General features: G+C 36.6%; 1 protein-coding gene across 3 annotated transcripts in view; it reads right to left on the bottom strand.

Moving 5' to 3' along the window:
- Positions 1 to 20,564, bottom strand: part of LOC127944523 (solute carrier family 41 member 3-like) — a 48,999-nt gene that overhangs the window by 14,493 nt on the left and 13,942 nt on the right. Inside the window, exons 2-3 of one of the 3 annotated variants that reach the window (XM_052540519.1) lie at positions 9,751 to 9,837; positions 1,801 to 1,883 (exon numbers count right to left, since the gene is read on the bottom strand). In XM_052540519.1, coding sequence (XP_052396479.1) covers positions 1,801 to 1,835 — 35 coding nt within the window. In that variant the 5' untranslated portion in view covers positions 1,836 to 1,883; positions 9,751 to 9,837. Of the gene's footprint in view, positions 1 to 152; positions 320 to 1,699; positions 1,884 to 9,750; positions 9,838 to 20,564 lie in introns of those variants that run through there. The other 2 variants (XM_052540521.1, XM_052540520.1) reach the window with 2 other exon arrangements.

Here is a 20,564-nt window from a genome sequence, read left to right as displayed (position 1 = left end):
TCCTCTAGCAAATAAATGTGTCACGCACGCGTTTGTGCATCGAAACTGAATGTTATCGATGAGAGGGATAGATGCGGTAAACAATGATGGGTTACACACGGATGGCTCGTGCTCCACATCAGCAATAGAAAATCACGTAAAGAACCGCCTACCGTCTCAAATTAGCCCTTCTCCTGTGTTTATATTCATCACATTCTATGAAACTTCGCTGTCGATAACGATATTAATCACTATAAATGCTTAAGCGCGTTGAATCACTACTCGAAATGTTTAACTTCCTAGATAGGAAACGAATTCACCAATAGTACTACAGAGAAAGCTTAGCTTATGAATATTTATTAGTCACGTGAGGGGACGCGCTGGAGAGCCGTTGGAAGGTTACAAAGCAACGTCTGCATTCTTAAATTAATATTCATGAGCGGATTCGTGATTTTGGGCAACCTATGCAATTCGATAGAGCTATTCCATTATTCCATTGTATAGTATATTACTTTTGAAAATAATACATTTAAAATTTTAAATTAATTTTTTTTATATAAATCTTAAATTATTTGTCAGTCTACTAAATTATTTTAAAGCGGGTTTTATCAACGCATGCTTGCTTCTGTCGTCAGTCAATAGCGTTTGGGATTTTTTTTTATTGACTGACGATAATCTTTTAACTGCGTTCTCTGTAAAGAAGTATTTCACGTATTCATAAATTCGTTTAGTGATACTTTCTGTCGATTATATCAGGTAGCGACAAGCGAGTATTTTCGTTTTTAATGGCGAGTCGTTCGAATCATTAAAAACTGAAACGACACGTTTAATAATAATAATAATAATAATCGTCTTGCTAAATTAAATACGCCAGTAACAGAATATATATTTTTTTATGTTTCAGTACTGTTCTTACAACTTTTAATTATGTATAACCATCATTTTTATATATTCAGAATCATTATTCATCCGCACTCTCTCGTTGTGACTTGCTAGTGAATAGAACGAATCGTTCAATTGGTCAGAAGATCATTCAGTTTGGTTGAATTGAGAAATTAATACTATTGTCCTTGTTATTTATAAGTTATAACTAATAAATATATTTAAATATTAAGAGTAGTATGCGATTCCTAATCCAGCCTTAAACTAGACACTTCATTCTCAAATCACTGAGACTGGGAGTGAAGGAAATCGCGTGCTCCAAAAGAAAGCGACTCAGTGAACTAGTAACATGATTCATTCGAACCAGATTGATTCATTCACTTATATGATTAAAAAACGAAAGACCGCTGCTTGCTAGCACCCGATTCAAGCTCAAATCTCCTTTAAATTAGGTGATCTTGTAAGTTATAAATTTCGTTTTAATGTTTTTATACATACAGTTGTTTTATTTAGTGCATAACACAACCTTGTAGTGATAATTATATTTGTACTGAAACACGATTTTAAGGGATGCGAGAACAAACATGCTGTCTACTTCTAAAGTTAAGTATAATAAAGTGACTGCTCTACCTTGCATTTGTCCACATCGCAGGTGTCCACACATGCATATAGCTTCCAAAGGTCATGAAAAGTTGCAAACCAGGCAGACAACTTTATAATTGAATGTGTGAACGGTCCATTTCATGGGAAGCTGATAACACAAATCAATCTCAAATACAGCTAATGTGTAAGTACAGCACTGATTTGTCCATGCAAATCGAACAAATAAACGTCTTACCTATCACAATGTGGCAAAGCGAAGGAAAGTCGTAAGTGACCAGCATAAATCTTAAAGGGAACGGAGAATAACAACGTGTGAAGTCTGATTGGAGAACTCACCGATGGGGGGCTTTGGAGAGTGTCTTAAATTTCATCCTGATGGCAGTTTAGAACGGTCCCCTCCTGTCTGACCTCATCTAAAACTGAGAAGATGGTGTTGACAGGGAAACCCACATCTCCTCTCCCTCCAAAGAGCAAGTTAACTGCCTTCCATACACAGTCACTTCACTGCCACCAAATTTAAAATGACAGTGTTTGCATTCATAGGTTTTGAAAAAGCTTTTTACCCACATTTCAATAAGTCCCTTTACCCTGAATTTACACTGCGGCACTTCTGTTGCTTTAAAGTATTGTCTCAATTGGCTATTGCATAAACACATTTTCAAATTCGTGTTTTTATATATATATATATATATATATATATATATATATATATATATATATATATATATATATATATATATATATATATATATATATATATATACAGGGCTCCAGACTGCGACCAAATGGTCGCATTTTGCGACCAAATTTTGAGAGTGTGCGACTGAATTTTACATCCAGTCGCACATGTGCGACCAGTAGATTTGCACACGCACGCACGCACGCACACACACTTGCACACACACTTGCACACATACTAATGAGACGCGAGCACACACTCGCGTCTCATTGAGTGATGCCTGTCTGTGAGGCGGCAAATGCGTGTGAGAAGAATAGGGAATGGCCACTGCAAGTGGCTAAAATGTGTGGATGGGGAGGGGCCTAGAGATAATTGAGCGCGCGTAAACATCTGTGGGAAGGAAACAGAGACAAATATCATCACAACCTGATATGTGCGTGCGTCTGAGCTATGAGCAAGCGAACTATTGATTCGTTCTTCCGACCTGCGGCTAGTGTACCAGTGCCAGAGTCTACAGTGTCACCGTCAGATGATGATTCAGAGTCAGAGGTTGGTGTGGCGAAAAAAAGTCCGCACCAGGGCCGGTGTCCTGACATTTTATCCTACCCTGTCAGATTTTCCTACCGAGGTTTACTGCGCACGCGCACATCAATATCGCGTCCTTTGTCTCATGCTAAACAACGATATTTAATGGATCTGCATTACTGTAAGGGTAGGTTTAGGGTTGGGGTAGGTGTAGACTTTAATAAAAACGCAATTTAATTGGTAGAAACTAATATTTATTGTTGGTTTCCTGTAACTGTATCCCTTCTAGCTACATCCGCGAATATAATACATAATTACTGTATTTGTAGTACTGTAAGGGTATGATTAGGGTTGTGGTAGGTGTAGACATTAATAAATCATAACTTTACAGTAGCATTTTTCGTTGTACCCACTGTTTTAGTGGGAGGTAGGAAAATCTGACAGCGTAGGACAAATCGACAGAACACCGGCCCGCGGCATAGGCAAATGCTAAGGGCGCCACTCATCCATAGGGGCGCCAGAATGAGTGAACTTTTTTTTTATTTTTTTTTACCTATATTTTTTTTATAATAGGATACTATTTAAAAACCAATAATTCGAAACACTTCCAAATAAAGCAAAAAAAAAAAAAAAAAAAAAATCTGGCTCTTCAATCTTCCCCCACCCATCGAGTGCTTGAAGTGCGTCAGAAACAGAGCGCGCGCACGATTAGTTGTTGGTAATTTGTTGTGTAGCGTGCCCGACGCCACATCCAATGTAGACAGCACTGTTTTTGTTAACACACAGCTCGTAGAAACGGGCCTGGCGGCTCGCGCCCGTTCTAGACACGGTGAAAGTTTCCTGATTGTGACGCAAGGCCGAATTTACATGACACATTATAAATGATCATAGTCTGCGATAGATACACTGCCAAAAAGAAGAGAAGAGGATAAAGACAGAGGTAAAGAGATGTAGTGAAAGAACAATTTATTGAATAGGAGTAAGATACTATAATTTCATGGCAGTTATTTTTACCTTAAACTTAATGTTAGCAGTTGTTCTGAGTTCTGAGTCCCCAGACTGTGATTTTGTACAATCTTGTCAGTTTTAAGACGCATTTTTTATTATCACTTTTTTTAAAATAATGTTTTACTCTACAGTTGTGCAGTTTTGGGGGGATACAGTACAGGCCAAAAGTTTTGAAACATTACTATTTTTTTAAGTTTTTGAAAGAAGTTTCTTCTGCTCATCAAGCCTGCATTTATTTGATCAAAAATACAGAAAAAAATGTAATATTGTGATATATTATTACAATTTAAAATAATTTGTTTTCAATTTATTATACTTTAAATTATCATTTATTTCTGTGATGCAAAGCTGAATTTTCAGCATCATTACTCCATTCTTCAGTGTCACATGTGACATCCAGTCTATCACATGATCCTTTAGAAATCATTCTAAAATGATGATTTATTATGAGTGTTGGAAACAGTTCTGCTGTAGTGTGTGTATGTGTGTGTATATATATATATATATATATATATATATATATATATATATATATATATATATATATATATATACATACATGTGCATACATACATACACATGGGGCGCCAGGTAAAATCATGCCTAGGGCAGCAAATTGGTCAGGGCCGGCCCTGATCCACACTCACCATTTTCGAGAAGACTGGCTGTAAGAATTCAGATACTGAGGTACTATAAGCATTAGAACTACCTTTCACCAAATACAAAAGCCAGCTCGACCTTCAAAGGAAGAATGGCTTAAAACTTAACGAAACATACAACAACGATACAGCATGCACACAAACTTTTTTACTATGCACATATTTTATTCTGAGTGTATGGAATTTTGTTTACTATTTGTACTGTCTTGACAGCGATGGTGCTGTCAGTTTACCTTGTTGTTGCATCTTCAAAAGTGCAGAATAAAATGTGACACTGAATTTGAAACAGCACATTGTAATTTCTGCATCTATTATTAAAGTATTTATTAGTAATACAGTGGAAATTAGTAGATTTGGTTAGCATGTTGATTTACGGTGTGCGCCCCTAAATTTTCTGGTTGTGCCCCTAAAATTTTCAGTTGGGGGCCACTGTGCTCCTAGTGAAAAAAGTTAGTCTGGAGCCCTGATATATATTATAATAACAGTATTATTTCATGTCATTCTCATTTGAATTGTTGTCATCAAATTTTGTTATTTATTTTTTGCAGGAACAAGAGAAAGAAGCCAGACTGTAACAGAATCTAAATCTTAGATCGAAGATTCAAGACTGTGTTCAGATGGCAATATTAGCTCATTAAATACCACACAATCCTTCAAAAACAGCATATACAACAATAGAGTAAACATTCCAAAATATAGTATGCAACATATTTGTCACATGACTCACATTATAGGAGTGTTACGCTACGATTTTGGAAATAAAATGGGTACTTTGCCTTTTCAATAAATATATCAGATCAAATATTGTGTCTAAAAAAGATGCTAAAAAAATATTATTTCATCACACTGGAAATGGAATGTCAAGTCAAACACATTGCATTGTGGGATACACTATTCCATTCACTACAGTTATTTGCCAAGGCACCTTTTTAGATTTTTCTTTATCTTTTTAGCTTTAATTTTAATATAAAGCCCTCTTCGGATGGTAATTGTTTCTCAGGGGAACATAAGGGATTTTCACCATTTACAGGGGTTAGTTGGTGATTTTAGTGCGGTCGGAATCCAGGATGTCAGTGTTTTTCTCTCACCACCCGCGTAAAATCCCCAGCTGAATAAACCTACCATTATCTTTTTGGATAAAAACCAAGGTCGTTATTGTTATTATTATTATTAATAATATTTATAAACCATTTAATAATGAGCCTTTAATTACATACAGCCTAATAAGCGCTCAAGCGCATGTCAATGATCATGTGACTGACTGTAAGAAATGCAATTCCGGGTTCATAGGATTACAAACTCATGCTGTGTCCCAATGTGCCTACTTATACTACAGCCTAGAAGTATGTACTTTTTAGTGAAGAAAAAGGACACACTTTTGAGGGAGTAGTAGATTAGGAGGCAAGCTATCGTGTCCATACAGCTGCGTCTTTAACGGACTGCTCTGTCGCAAAGTTACACTGTAGACTGGCCTGTCAATCATCTTGTCACAGTTAAAATCCACATTTTATTTCATTTAACTTCCTATAACATATCGGAGAGAAAAGAGTGTAGCACGTTCATCTGCGAGCCATGGATCTCCATGCAGAGAACTGCTCATATTTTCTGCATAATCTATTAAAAAATGAAAACAAAAAAAGTCTGATCTATTTAAAAGTGCTTGTAAAAGTATCCATTGTTGTCGCAGATGAAATATAACACAGATAAGATTAAATAAATCCTAATTTTGTTGATTATTAGTAACTCAAACCCCTTTATTTAAACCTCTCTACTTTTGTAGTTCTCAACCGAAATATCGTCAAAGCGCAATGGATTGTGGGTAATATTAGCCATTAAAGTGTGCATGAATCCACACTTCGACCTGGAATAGTACACCATATGGGGACTTTTGGCATACTCTTTTCAACATACTATGCTTTCTGGGTCACACTTAGGCTGTGTTCAAAATGGCATACTTGCTTACTGCCCAGTACAAAGGGCATACTGCCTACAATTTTTTTTTTAAGAATAGTGTGCAAAACAGTATGCAATAAGCAATAAATGTTTCAGAGTAGTATGCTTAAGTGCTGTCACATGGCAAACGCTGAACATTAATTCAGCACAGCTGTAAAGGTTGTTACATTAGAAACAAATGAGCTAACTCTTCTTTTTACAAAGGCTTACGGTATTTCTCATTCATTGCTATGGTATCTGTAAACAGCGACTGAGTGTCACACAACTCCAACCGACTGTGATTGGTTGTTAAGGCACACATGATCGAAGTTGACCGTTACACTTTCTTCAAAATTAAGTTATACAGACCATCTTATCTCCCTACATTAAGACAATCTCAGCTCAGACATCCACTGCAAATTTATATTCATCCAAAAGCATGTGTTTAATCACTGAAAAGCTTTAGAGATTTATTTTTACAGACGTCCCCATGAGAATTACCCTCTTAAAGCTGCGGTAGGGAACTTTTGACACTCTAGCGGTTAATAAACAGAACTGCTTGCGTCTTGTGGAAGAACATTGTAGCCGGAGCTACTTCTCTCTGTTTATGTCTATGAAGAATCACAAAGGTACTGGGTTACTCCGCCGCGGTACCCCCGAACCAATCTAAAATAGTCCGAATATAAACACTTATTATAGGTGTACCCTAGTGATTCAGGACAAGCCAAAAACACGGTTTGGAAAATGGATTCATGGTGTACTCGCTTATTATGTTCATTTTTCTACATTTTGAACACAAACAAAGTTACGGACCGCAGCTCTGATTGGTTGTTTTTTACCGGGAGCGCATGACTTTCTGCAAATGGCAATAGGACCACTGGGAGGAGCCAGAGGAGCTTGATTTTTTTCACAGATTATCTGTCTCATATTCTACTGTCAGGACCAGGGTTCTAAATTAACACCCGCCAACCCGCCAAATGCGGGTTAAAATTCATTTTGGCGGGTGTTAATTAAAACTTACTAGCCAGTTTGGCTGGTGATGCATGACATGAGGCTCTGTTCTCGGTCATTTATCCCCCTGGCAGAACTTCCTACATTTCCCATGAACACTGTGCTGTAATGCTACGTGATGACATTTCATATGCTCATTGGCTGCACGCAGTTTGCAGGGAAACCAGCGCGAAAAAACATGGAAACGAATAGCGTCCATCAGAAAACACAAGGAATGGAGCCAGAGCAGGGAGCATAGACTGAAAGAGGAGGGAGTTAGCTATTAAAGAAAAAAATTAAGATTAAACTAAATGCGGCGGTGGTTGGGACAGATTTCTGGGGGTGAAAAAGAGGAACGAGGCAGGGGATGAGGATATGACGGAGAGCCCCGCACGTCACCTGTAGGAGAAAAAAAATCAATCTGTGACGACGGTTTTGCAATCCGTCCCCTCAGTTTATAAACTGTACTCACAAATTCACAAACTGTTCCCTCGGTTTAACAAATTGTACCCAAGCATTAACAAACCGTGCCTACGAATTCCCAATCCGTGCGCTCAGATTTTGTAAACCGTACCCTCGGTTTTTAAATTTGTACTCACGAATTCATAATCCGTGCGCACACTTTCACAATCCGTTCCCTCGGATTTGTATTTTGTAAACTGACACGCATTTGTAGCTCCGCCCCCACCAGCAGATTCAATTCTGTTTATTAAACATTATTTTCATAGTATCCAATAAGTCTTCATGCATGTTAAGAAAGAATTGTACACAAGCATTTACAAAACTGTGAAAGTTTATTTAAAAATAAAGCAATTCATGAATTATTTTCTTGTACTAATTTATTAAGCTTACAAATTAAGATTATTCCTTTATTATTATTAAACCTATTCCACATAATAATATTCAATAAAACTGTGTGTTAACAGGAGCTTGCTGCATGAATCCGTGAGTAAGGTTTACAGATCCGTGGGATTGCGAAAGCGTGCGCATGGATTATGAATTTGTGGGTACAGATTCAAAAACCGAGGGTACAGTTTACAAAAACTGAGCGCACGGATTGGAAATTCGTGGGCACGATTTGTTAAACCAAGGTAACAGTTTATGAATTCGTGAGTACGGTTTATAAACTGAGGGGACGGATTGCAAAACCATCGCTACGGATTTATTTTTTTCCTCCTACAGGTGACGTGCAGGGCTCCGTAGGATATCGACAGAGAAACAAAGAAAAGAAAATTAAATTCCAAATGGCTGACGGGTCATGAATGGCTTGTGTTTGATCACAAGAATGTCGTAGTGCTTTGTCAGGATTGCCACATGTAAGTTACGCGAAATAAAAAAAAACAAAACAAGCAATTTCGTGGTGGGAACTAATCATTTTAAATTTAAGTCGGTGTATATTTTGTTGTATGCTTTGTACTTTATGTGTTTTTCATGCCAACAATGTTAATAAAATTATCAAATGCATTCAGTGGCACTCATAATTTTTTATTTTTACCGGAAAAAAAAATGGCTAGTGGTAATTCTGATTGGCTGGTAACTTTAGAAAGTAACCAGCCACATTGTCTGGTGATAAAAAAAGTTAATTTAGAACCCTGGTCAGGACATAATGACAGGTTTAATAAATATGTAAAAAATATTTTTTTACAAAAGTTCTCTACAGCACCTTTAATAGGGCTTAATATCTATACTTTATTTTAGCCTTATTTCAATTGTCACAGCAAACTAATATAAGCGCGCTTTATACTGCACAATTTGCCAGATGTAGTAGAAAATCTAAATATTGTGTGCATGCTGAAAATGGCCATACTGCACACAGTATATACTGCAGAAATAGGAAGTACATGCTATTACAAATATTCTGTAAATCAGGGGTCTCCAAACTCGATCCTGGAGGGCCGGTGTCGTCCAGAGTCACACCTGCCTGGAAGTTTCTAGTATGCCTAGTAAGAGCTTAATAGTTAGCTGGTTCAGGCGTGTTTAATAAGTTAGTGGCCCTCCAGGATCGAGTTTGGAGACCCCTGCTCTAAATATTTCTGCTTCCTGTGTGATGTTGCAGTCGTCCACTAGGTGGAAGTAAAGTACAGCAGAACATGTGCTTCTGTAGCTGAATGGAAATAAGCCATGAAGGTTATTTAGGAGAAATTGTGTTTTCGTAATTATGTGCAAATAGTACATGAAAATTGAAATGAATCAGGTCAGGACAGTTGAATTACAGGGTTTGCATGTTAATCAAGAAATAGTGCAAAATAACGCATCGGTGGATGAATTACAAATAACAAGAACTCCCACAATGCCTCTCAAGGACCTCTGACGTTAAATACCAGATAAAATGCAGTAAAACAGAAACACACAATCACGTACTGTAATTATGGGTTTGCTGTTGCCTGACAGGAGTGGTGGAAACTTGTCAGAGGTGCTAAATATAGCTGCTGTCCCTTTCCAACAAGACACAGTGGACACCTGTCACACACACACACACACACAAACACTTACCCACAATGCTTAACTTTCACTTTGCACCACCTCCCACACTCTTCCTTTGGCTTCAGACGTCCCAGCTGTTCTCCCCTTCATCTCTAACTTCAAAGCAAAAAAGAAGGAGGAAAAATGAAGGAATGTTATGTCGGGAAAAGCGCACCGATCCTGTATTTATCAGTCTGCAACACTGCTTTACGACAAAGGCATTGCTGTACATGCTATGCCATTTCAAACCCATAAATGTCCATTAAAGTCATTAATTAAAATGATGACAAGTGGCGTCTTCCCAATTCTAAAGCAGGAAAAGATGGCTAATTGCTTCCTCAGAGCAGATCACCTCAAACATACCCCATAAAACTGTCACATCAAAAAAATCAGTGTAACAAGTAAACAGGACCAGTTTCCACAAAAATTACAAGGCAGTGAAGCTTTTAGTAAACCCATAACTACATATGTTTAATCTCTAGCATACTTCACTAATACCATGAAGAGACTCCAACAGAGGGAATAAACTAGACTTCCAAGAAACACATAACCCCTAACCTTTCCTGAAATGCAGTGGCTTCGCACGTTAACAAGGTCTTAGCGGGGAACAGATAAATCAAAATGTATTCGATGGTTTAATAGCGTAAACCGAAATAGGATTAGTGTCAACACATTCCAAGGAGCTTAGCAGCACCTGCACCGGACTCGTGTAAAACCCTCGAAACCTTTCTTAATGAAAGAAACCGTCTCGATGCACATTCTATAAGAAGTAAAGAAATTACTGAAGCAGAAGCCGCACAGTGATTGTGAACACTACATGTTTGCTTCTCCCTGAGCTCAGGGCTAATAACAGTTTCTCAAATGACCTCTCGGTGATCACATGGCTCCGATTCCAGGCCTCTGAGGTCATATTCTGGATGTGAAGTTCAGGAGTGTGACTGACAGCTTTCTACTATGAGCTGCTGAAGACGACGGGCAAACTTTCAACACACACTTTGTTTGTAACTCCATTAATTCATTTTGAGTGGCATCAACACTGGTTCCTAATTGAGCGACGGCAGCACTGTAAGCCTAACATACCTGATGTCTCATGTTTCTGAGTCATAACGTGCACGAAAACGTGATTTGATACAAGTAAGAAGATGCCTGCCATGGCACATGCTGAATGCAGGATATGTTTGGCACACAAGTCTTGAAGCCGTCAAAAAGCCTGCCAAGAAGAAATCAGTGCATTTGTGATTAACAGATTTTGTCTAAGGATAGAATATGGTTATCGGTTATTACCAAATGACCAGCCTGTGAGATGTTGCAATAGAATGATGCCATGATTTTATTATAGTGACAACTCCCATTGAGAAAGCTGAGGTTAAGGGCCTCCTCAAGGGCACAGTGGTGATGAATCTTGGCTCACCCCTTACAGGGAAGGAACCACAGAGGTCTGTGATACACAGGGAAAGTCATCTGATAGCATTCAACTCAATTGCAGTCGCTCAGCTACTGTAGCACATGACCCCCTTGAAGTATGCAACCTAGAGGATGCCATCTTTGTTTCATGGCCACTCAGTTTCAGAAACATGTGACTAATTACTAGTCAAAAGCAAAAAAAGTTCATTTCGTGATTTCAAGAGCCCTGCAAATATAACCGCTCCCTGGGAAAACATTTTCTATAATATAAAGACATATATGTCTTGGGAAAAAGCAGTTTCAAAAAAGAAACATGCTTTTTGACAGCATAATGATGCAGTTATGACTTTTTCAGAGGCCTTGGTTCCAGAAGTATTTTCCCCATTCATTTTCTCATTAAAACTTTTCTTTGATTAAGAGTTCTCTGCTGAATCACAGCATTATAAACTTTTATAATCAAAAAAGCATACTAATATAATGGTATATTAATATTCTGTATTTTATTATATATTATATTCCACAAAAATATTAAGCACAACTATTTTCAGCGTTAACAATAATAAGAAATGTTTCTTGAGCAGCAAATCAGCGTATTAGAATAATTTCATGTGACACTGAATGCTGAAAAGTCAGCATGGCATCACAGGAATAAATTACATTTTTAAATATATTCAAATAGAAAAGAGTTATTTTAAATTGTAATAATATGTCACAATATTACAGTTTTTTCTGTATTTTTATAAAAGAAAATGCAGCCTTGTTGAGCAAAAGCAACTATTTTAAAAACATTTCCAAAAAAATAAACAAATCTTACCAGCCCCGAACTTTTGAACAGGCTATTAAATATTATTATTATCCTAATAATGTTAAAATTACACTGACTGATTGCTTCATCTGAAGCATATAACATTGATTAATAACCTCCAAGCTCATGGTTTGTCTGTTTAAAGGTTTAAACATAATCATTAAAAATCGATTTCTCTATGAAGAAATTTAATGGGATTTTTATTTCCAGAACCCAACCCTGGAATGTTCCGTTTACAGGCCCTGCATTATAACTGCTACACCAAAACACCACCACATTACTGGCTATCTGTTAAACTGAATGTGTACGGAGCGCAAACATTATGCATGGATTCACACATCAATATAAGCGCACATGCCGACGAATTGTTGACTTTGTGCACTCCAGATCTCTGAGTTCATTATAATACAAAAATCATCCTGACTATGCCCATCATGATCTTAGTCGCAGGATAAATGCAGTGTAACTACTTTCCACCCCTACTCCCACATTTCTTCTCTTTCCCACAGCGCAGCTTACTCTTGCTTAGCGTGCTCAGATCGGCCGCAGCTGTTCGTGTTGGTCTCCACCCTCTCCAGCAGAGCTCCATTACATAACATTACAGAGTGATTGATGAGCTCTCAGATTTCTGCGCACTGCCAAGTGTCCATTCTCTCTGTCCTCGGTCCAATCTTCTGCATAAACTTTCCCATCTCCTGTCGCTTTCTCACCTCAGTCTTTTCTTCTTCAGAATTGGACAACGGGGAGAAATGACACAAGTGCAAAATCTTAGTCATCCAGTTTTATGAGCTTAATCTAATTCATGTCACAACATGCACCAAGCTGATTAAAAGGACATATATTGCACTTGTTGCACACAGATCTCCTGAGGAGACTTTTTTTCTAGCAAATGTTACACTTCTTGCATTACTGCTCACTCATTACTGGGTTTTCTGCACTAACCCGAAGTGTTTCTCAATTCTGATATGTGGCCAGATCATTAAACATCAGTTATCAGCTTTTTTACACTCTTATCATATCGTTATCATGATATGTCCTTATCATATCAAATATTTGAACATTACGGTGCAGCAGGAAAGAAACGAACAGAAGCGAACTTTGCAAGAGAAGAGAGACATGGAAAACATCTGTAATGGGTTTCATGGGGACAGTGAGCCGTTCTTTCTTTGACGTCACGTCTTTGAACAGGACACTCACCTTTAGAACAAGCTTTAGTGCTTTTTAGGGACTGTTACGGCACTCAGAAGTGTAGAGAGACATGCTCACTCTTAATCAAACTTTCAGCAGACTGTAATAATTTACACTGAGAGGTGACAGCTGCTAAATCATATTCAGTAGCATTACTATTGCTTTAGCTCATAGAGGTAAGGATTTGAATCTTAACTCTTAAGTACATTACATTTGAGCACATAACTCATCCTGCACTCTTTGTGCTATACGCACATGAGCAGTAGCTCAACTATTTGGCTTGTGGTGTAGTATTACATACATATTCAGGAGATCAGACATAACTTTCACCTAGCAGGTCATAAAACGGCCAAAAAAATCTCTTTATGTCAGAGATATAGAAATAATTGTAAAAGGTAATTGTAAAATAAATAGGTAAATAATAAATGGTGCTTGGTATTAACTAATTAAAATGAATCTGGATTGCATAATCAGATTACAAAATTAAAGTACATGTAATAAAATTCCTGGCATTTTAAAATAATTGGACTACCATTACGTATTCATATGTTGGCAGTAAATTAATAATTTATAAATTCTCTGATGTGGGCTCATGGTCACATGACATAACACATTTTTTAGTTTATTTTGATTGTCTATAATAAAATAATTTCTTTCTTTAATTTAACATTTTTACGATACATTGATTATTAGCTTTTTATCAACTCACAAACCAACTTCCTTCATGAACCCCAATTTGGTGTACATCATGTTGTGGATAAAAATGAAATATCTTTTCTTTCATTATAATTTTATGTATTATATTTTCTGTTTTCATATAGATCTTTTCTAGCATTTCTAGTTGTTTAATAAATATGATACAAAATCATTTTTATTTATATGAAATTTGTGATAAATGAGTATGCAAAAAAGAATAAAAAATAGTCAGAATATATTACTTAAAATGTAATGTACTTCAAATTGATCACGTAACAATAATTTTTGTAATGCAATTTGTATTCAACAATGAAAAAAAAAAAATTTAAGTAATAAACCCATCACTGAAAATAAAACGTTGTGTGACTATTGTGAGATATAAAATCACAATGTGTAATATAATTACATTTAATACAAAGCTAATATTACAACGTTAATCTAAAGTTCTTTATTTATTTATACTCTGAGGCATAAATGTGATTCTATATCACTGAGATTTAGGTGATTATTTTTTCAATGTGCTAAACACCTCCCATTACAACATTTATAGGCAAGAACCACTAATGTTTTCTTCTGAAAAATCAAGTTATACTTAGTCAAATTTAGTCCTTGTGCTGGGAGTATTTGGTAGAATCTTTATGGTTTACACAACTGGAAAAAAAAGTTTTCAAACATTCACTCATCTTCCATTTTTGATAAACAGGTCATGCCATTTTGTCCATCTCAGTTGGGCCACCCAAATAAACACATTTTAATTGGTGCTTGTCCTTTGGTGCAGAAACTTGACTTTTTTTCCCATCATTTGCCAAAAATTTCATGTATCAATGAGGGTCACTAGAGAAAGATGTACAGATTCCAGCTTACAAGAAATTAATAATTTTCATAATTTTAATGTTGGCATCAGCACAGGTTTTAACAGATCTGTCATCTATCTAAAGAGTCTAGTTTCTGTTGTAGTACAGCATTGATTTAATCAAATTTAATTGTTGTTTTTATGATCTTTAATCTGCTGCATTTGTAGCAGTTGTAACAGTTACTGTCCCTTATTTTGACTGTCTTTAAAGTCACCTTGGTAGCAGGAAAACCTGTTCTTCATTTGATAAACAAACAGGCCCAGAATTGACTTTTAAAAGTGCTATACAAAATAAAGTTGTTATTATTATAAATAATAAAAGCATCCGACCACATCATCCAATAAATGGTGAAAAATCAAAGCGTACACAGAGCTTTTAGATTAGACAGAGAGATTTGAGATTATTTCTACAGAGCCAGCAAACATTCTTGATAAGAAAAAGGTTATTTGCTGAACTCAATAACCTGCAAAGGCCATTGATAACCCTTTATTGTTAATAATGTACAGCCAGTTGCATGCACAGTCATTCATAGAAGAAGCAGGCAAATGGCAGAGCGCCTCTGTCTTCTGGTTGTGATTTGCTGCAGTCATTATGACATTAAAGCAGGCTGGAGGGTTGGCCTCAGCCTTTCTCGGAACAGGAACATCAGCATCTTCACACTCTTAAAATGGAGGGGAAACACAGAGAGGGGTATTCAGCACACGGAAGGGTAACATTAACCGTGATATGCAAGATGATGTTGGTCTAAAGAACAGTACGTATGGCTCCATCCAACAGCTGTTACATAAGTTACTCTGAGTACCCCTGCACCCCTCGGCTAGTGCTGGTTGTCTGAATGTTTCAAATCAAAATGACTCTTAGTCCTCGACCTTCATTCATAATGGAAGCATTTGTTCAGAATCCATAGGACCAACGGCCAGCAATCAGACTCATTTGAATCAGCCCCACTATCGCTCCAAACCATCAGTGTTGGACAACAAAATTACGTACAATCTGGTGTAGTTTCAGTCCAAAAGCAGCTAATGCTGGCTCTCCCTTTACATACACATCTGGGCTCCATCACGGTTCTCTTCTAGCCATCTGGGGGTGTTTAATTTCTCTCTCTCTCTCTGAAAGCAAAAGTAGTATGAAGGTCTCACTAGATCAACTGGTTCCAACCATAGCGTAAAATGATCTCACTTTGAGCAGTGCAGCCACAGACTATAGACAATGTCCTAGCACTGGAGAAGCTATGAAGATAATGATTTGAGTGTGCTGATAGTGATTTAATACATAAAATGCATAGTGCCTGAATCACAGAACTGAATTGGGAATTGTGCAAATCGAACACAATCTCTTGCCAATTTGTAACTAATTTATGCTTTATGCAATTATGTAATTATGTTGGTGCACTACAGCAAGTTTTTTATTTTTAATTGGCTCAAGTAACAAAATATAGATGTGAATCATTACCCTAATTTATTTAATTGGATGAATGAAAAAAATAAGTAAAATCAATGCACATTGTAATATACCAAGTCACGTTATGAGATATACTGTATAGTTACATTGTGAGTTATAAAATCACATTGATGTTACATCCCAAGACACAAAGTTACATTTTGACCTAGAATGTACATTTATAACTCAATATCAGCAGTTAGTGCATAATATTTGCTGTCAAATACGGTATCTACAGTTAATTCACAAAGCGTCTATTTAAAGACATCCTGTGAAACTTCACACACCTTTAAGCAGTAACTTCTCAAAACCTTGTTGCTCAGTTGAAGTTCAAAGGTCAAATACACAATCACTGATCCGTTGTTTTGCCCTCATCATCTGAAGGTTGTCTCAGTGGGTGCTGGGAACGGCGTGGCCCTCCATTAGCTGAATGTGATCGCTGTGCTTGAAAATGAAACATCATTGAGGTTTCGCATGAATCAGACTACACAGTTGGAGCTTTGGGTTCTGTGACTTGAGTCTCTGATAGCATTTCCCGAGAGACAAACCTGCAGAGTGAGGAGGAAAAAAGAGCCTTTTAACCGGAGGACTGATCTCTTCTGTGAAAAAGTCAAGCTCACTGGAGTGATGTCAGTGCAGAAAGCACACCCACGTCCCACTCCAACCTAAACAAACCTATGAAATAATGAGGTACACAAGCCAAAAAACGCTGACGCTCAATGAAAAAGGGAAGAAAGAAAAGATGCAGGAGACAGATAAAAATCAAATCTCAGGAGGGCGAGTTGCCAGACCTCCTAAAGCCAAAAGTTGAATGCTGGAAGCTTAATAATGTCACCTTTCAGAAAACTGTGAACAACAACTGTTCTCAATTAGCGGGGTGGTGACGCAGCATATGAATTAACTTTAATTGAAATAGCACTCACATTTGGTTTGACTCGCAAAAAAACTAGTAAGTAGTGTGACAGAGGAGTTAGATGATAAACAGGGTGATCTGATGCCAAGAGTTTTGAAGCGAAAGTGTTAGAGTCCATAGTATTGAAGCTTGAAGCAATAAGCTGTGTTTAAAGAGGCGTTTCAGAAACAAGACTCTTGCAATGCTGTGATACATATGTCATTTAAAAAAAAGGATTTGTTTAAATGCATTCAAAATGAAAATACATGCAACGGATGACCATCACAAAAACACTGCATAATGAACTGGTTGTTCAAAACAATTAAACAGGAAAAATTTGCTAAATATGCAGCTACTATAGTTGTGGCACTTACATGTACAATGCAAAAACAATTGTCTTTTTGATTTTCCAGTAAAAAATATATTTTAAAAAATCGTAATAATAATAATGAAATAAAAAAGAACTATATATATTACAGCTTTGCATTGATTATATCTGTAATAAACAATTCAAATCAAATTCTGTTCAAAAGTTTAGGTAAAAAACTTTTTTTTTTCATAAACATACTTTTATTTAGCAAGAACAAATTAAATTGATCAAATGTGACAGTGAAGAAATTGTTATTTGTATTCCAAATAAAAAAAATTCTTCAGGTCCCATAAATTCTTTTGTTTTCCAGCATCTTTTGCATATTTGAAACCTTTCCAATGATGACTGATTTTGAGATCCATCTTTTCAAACAGGACAATGAGGGACTCAACTATTACAAAAGGTTCAAATAGGCAAAAAAAACAAACCAACAACAACAAAACAAAAGTCTCCCAATCTTCATTCAGTTCAAAAGGTACACACCACTGGCTCTTAATGCATTGTGTTGCATCATTCTCTGTGTAAAAATATGGATCTCAAAATTATACAGTCATTGTTGGAAAGGGTTCAAATATGCCAAAGATTCTGGTGAACCAAAGGACCTGAAGGATGTTTCTGAAGAAGAGCTTAACTGTTTAACTGTTTAGGACTCAGCTGTGGAACATCCAGGTAACAACATAGTATTAAGAATCAAGCACATGTAAACTTTTGAATGGGGTCATTTTTATAAATTCAACTATAATTTTCTCTTGTGGACTAATACTATGTGTAAACATCTTTTCTGTTAAATATCTTATTCAGGTAAGTACTAAGTAAAAATAACACTCCTTTCGTATGATTTCGTATGACACCTCTGCCGTTGTCTGTGGTTCAGCAAATTCCTTGACACGTCTGTGTGTGGTGGCTCTTGATGCCTTGACCCCAGCATCAGTCCATTTCACTATAGAAATTCACTCAAATTCTTGAATTGATTTTGCTTGACAATCCTCATAAGGCTGCGGTTCTCTCTGTTGGTTGTGCATCTTTTTCTTCCACACTTTTTCCTTCCACTCAACTTTCTGTTCATATGCATGGATACAGCACTCTGTGAACAGTCAGCTTATTTGCCAATGAATGTTTGTGGCTTATCCTCCTTGTGAAGGGTGTCAATGATTGTCCTCTGGACAACTGTCAGATCATCCTCCCCATGATTGTGTAGTCTAGTGAACGAAACTGAGAGACCATTCTGAAGGCTCAGGAAACCTGTGCAGGTGTTTTGAGTTGATTAGTTGAATGGCGTATCACCATATTCTAATTTGTTGAGAAAGCAAATTGGTGGGTTTTTGTTAACTTTGAGCCAGAATCATCACAATTAAAAGAACCAAAGATTTAACTACTTCAGTCTGTGTGCATTGAATTTATTTAATGTTTTTCACAATTTGAGTTGAATTACTGAAATAAATGAACATTTATTACTACACATTAATAGTGTAGTAAGAACATTTACATATAATCCAAAAGAGAATACAACAGAGCAGGTATTCCAAAACATTTTATAACTCTCTACTGGAGCTGAGGATGGGATGACTGTGTTAAACCTCACAAAAAGGTGCTTGATTAGGGAATACTGCTCCAAAGATGCCAAATCCCTCCTTTGATCCTCAAAGCAGAGCAAACACTCCAGCTCTGCCTTGGCTTCTAGCTCAGTACAATAGTTCTCAACAACATTATGTAAATTAGTAAACTATTTAGCCTAGGCAACTAAAACGAACACCAACATTTAACACGAACTGTTAAAAAATATAGCAATTTATGCAAAAAGAAAAACAATAATAAATTTGATGGATTTACGAAACAAAAATACAAAATACAAATACAAAAATATGAAACACTGAAGTATTTTGATACAAAATACAAAACCATTTTCATTAACCCTATCAAATAGAAATTACAAAATACTATTTTCAATTTGAAATACATGTATCATAAATACTGCCCATCCCTGATTATAGTAATACCATGTTTTTTATTTTAAGGTCAGTTCAGGATCATGGTGTATTCCAGAGTATTATTACCAAAATATTATTTCTGACACCATCACTGAATTGTGGCTCCTCCATAGTCCTTTTATTTTATTTTTTTTGGACATGTTAAAATTACCTTATTCCTGACATACCTTAGAGCAGTGGTATGTGAAAAGTTACTTTAAAAAAGTTTTGGAGCCGCTTCTGTTCTCCACCATCTCAGGTGTCTTTAGCTGCCCACTCTATTGTACTTTCTTTTATTTCCACTGTAAGTCTGTTTACAAAACTGCCAAAGCCACAATTGTTAGGAGACCCATTGTCAAGATTCCATCGCAAATTATATGTTGTGGTACAAAAAAAGCTTCTCTTGAAATCCAAGTGTGTGTGTGTGTGTGTTGTTTCTCCCACAGACATTCTTATGGAAGTCTCTGGCAAAATATCAGCCCTGCTCTGGCAGCTCCTCTTTTTTTTTAGCTTTTTTTGCAGCAGACTATTCTCTCTGTTCAGTCTGTCTCTCTGTCCCTGCAATGGTCATTAGGATCAGTATTCAAAAATACAGTTTAAAGGATTCAAAAGCAACGGATGGAATTCAGTTTAAGCGAGCTGTTGCGTGACTGCAGAGAAAAGCAAACGCGTGCTTTTATTGACCAATAGAGACACATGGTGTGTTGGCTTGGATCGCTCTTTGTTGACTATAGCCTAACATATGATGTTCAGTATTAATGTTTTTGATCAATTATTCGTGAACAGCTCTAACAGCTGCCCATTTATTTTGTAATAAAACACATCTCTCAGAAGTGAATTCATGTGCGTGCGTGTCTGTCCGCCGATTGATCAAACATGATTGGACACCATCTTATTCTGCTTTACCAAAAAAAAAAAAAAAAAAAAAAGAAAAAAGAAAAAACTTTATAAATGATGTTGGAGCATTGATGCAGACAGAATAATCTGTCCTTTTGTCTTAATGATGCATGAAAATACACGTTCATCTCTCATTTGCAGGATGATGAATAGAGTGTGTCCCGTTATATTCTGTCATTCAGCCCAGTACACACTACAGAGGTTAAAACTATTCACAATTACAAGCACAAACACAATAGAAGCTAAAATGTATGGTCTAACAAAAACCACAAACGTTTCGCTGCTGGAATTAATCTTTCATGACCAGACAACATTTCGAACAGTGGAATAT

Source organism: Carassius gibelio, chromosome A23 (assembly GCF_023724105.1).
Source record: "Carassius gibelio isolate Cgi1373 ecotype wild population from Czech Republic chromosome A23, carGib1.2-hapl.c, whole genome shotgun sequence".
Taxonomy (NCBI): Eukaryota; Metazoa; Chordata; class Actinopteri; order Cypriniformes; family Cyprinidae; genus Carassius; species Carassius gibelio.
The sequence above is the reverse complement of the archived record's forward strand: the minus strand, read 5'-3'. Positions and strand labels throughout refer to the sequence as shown.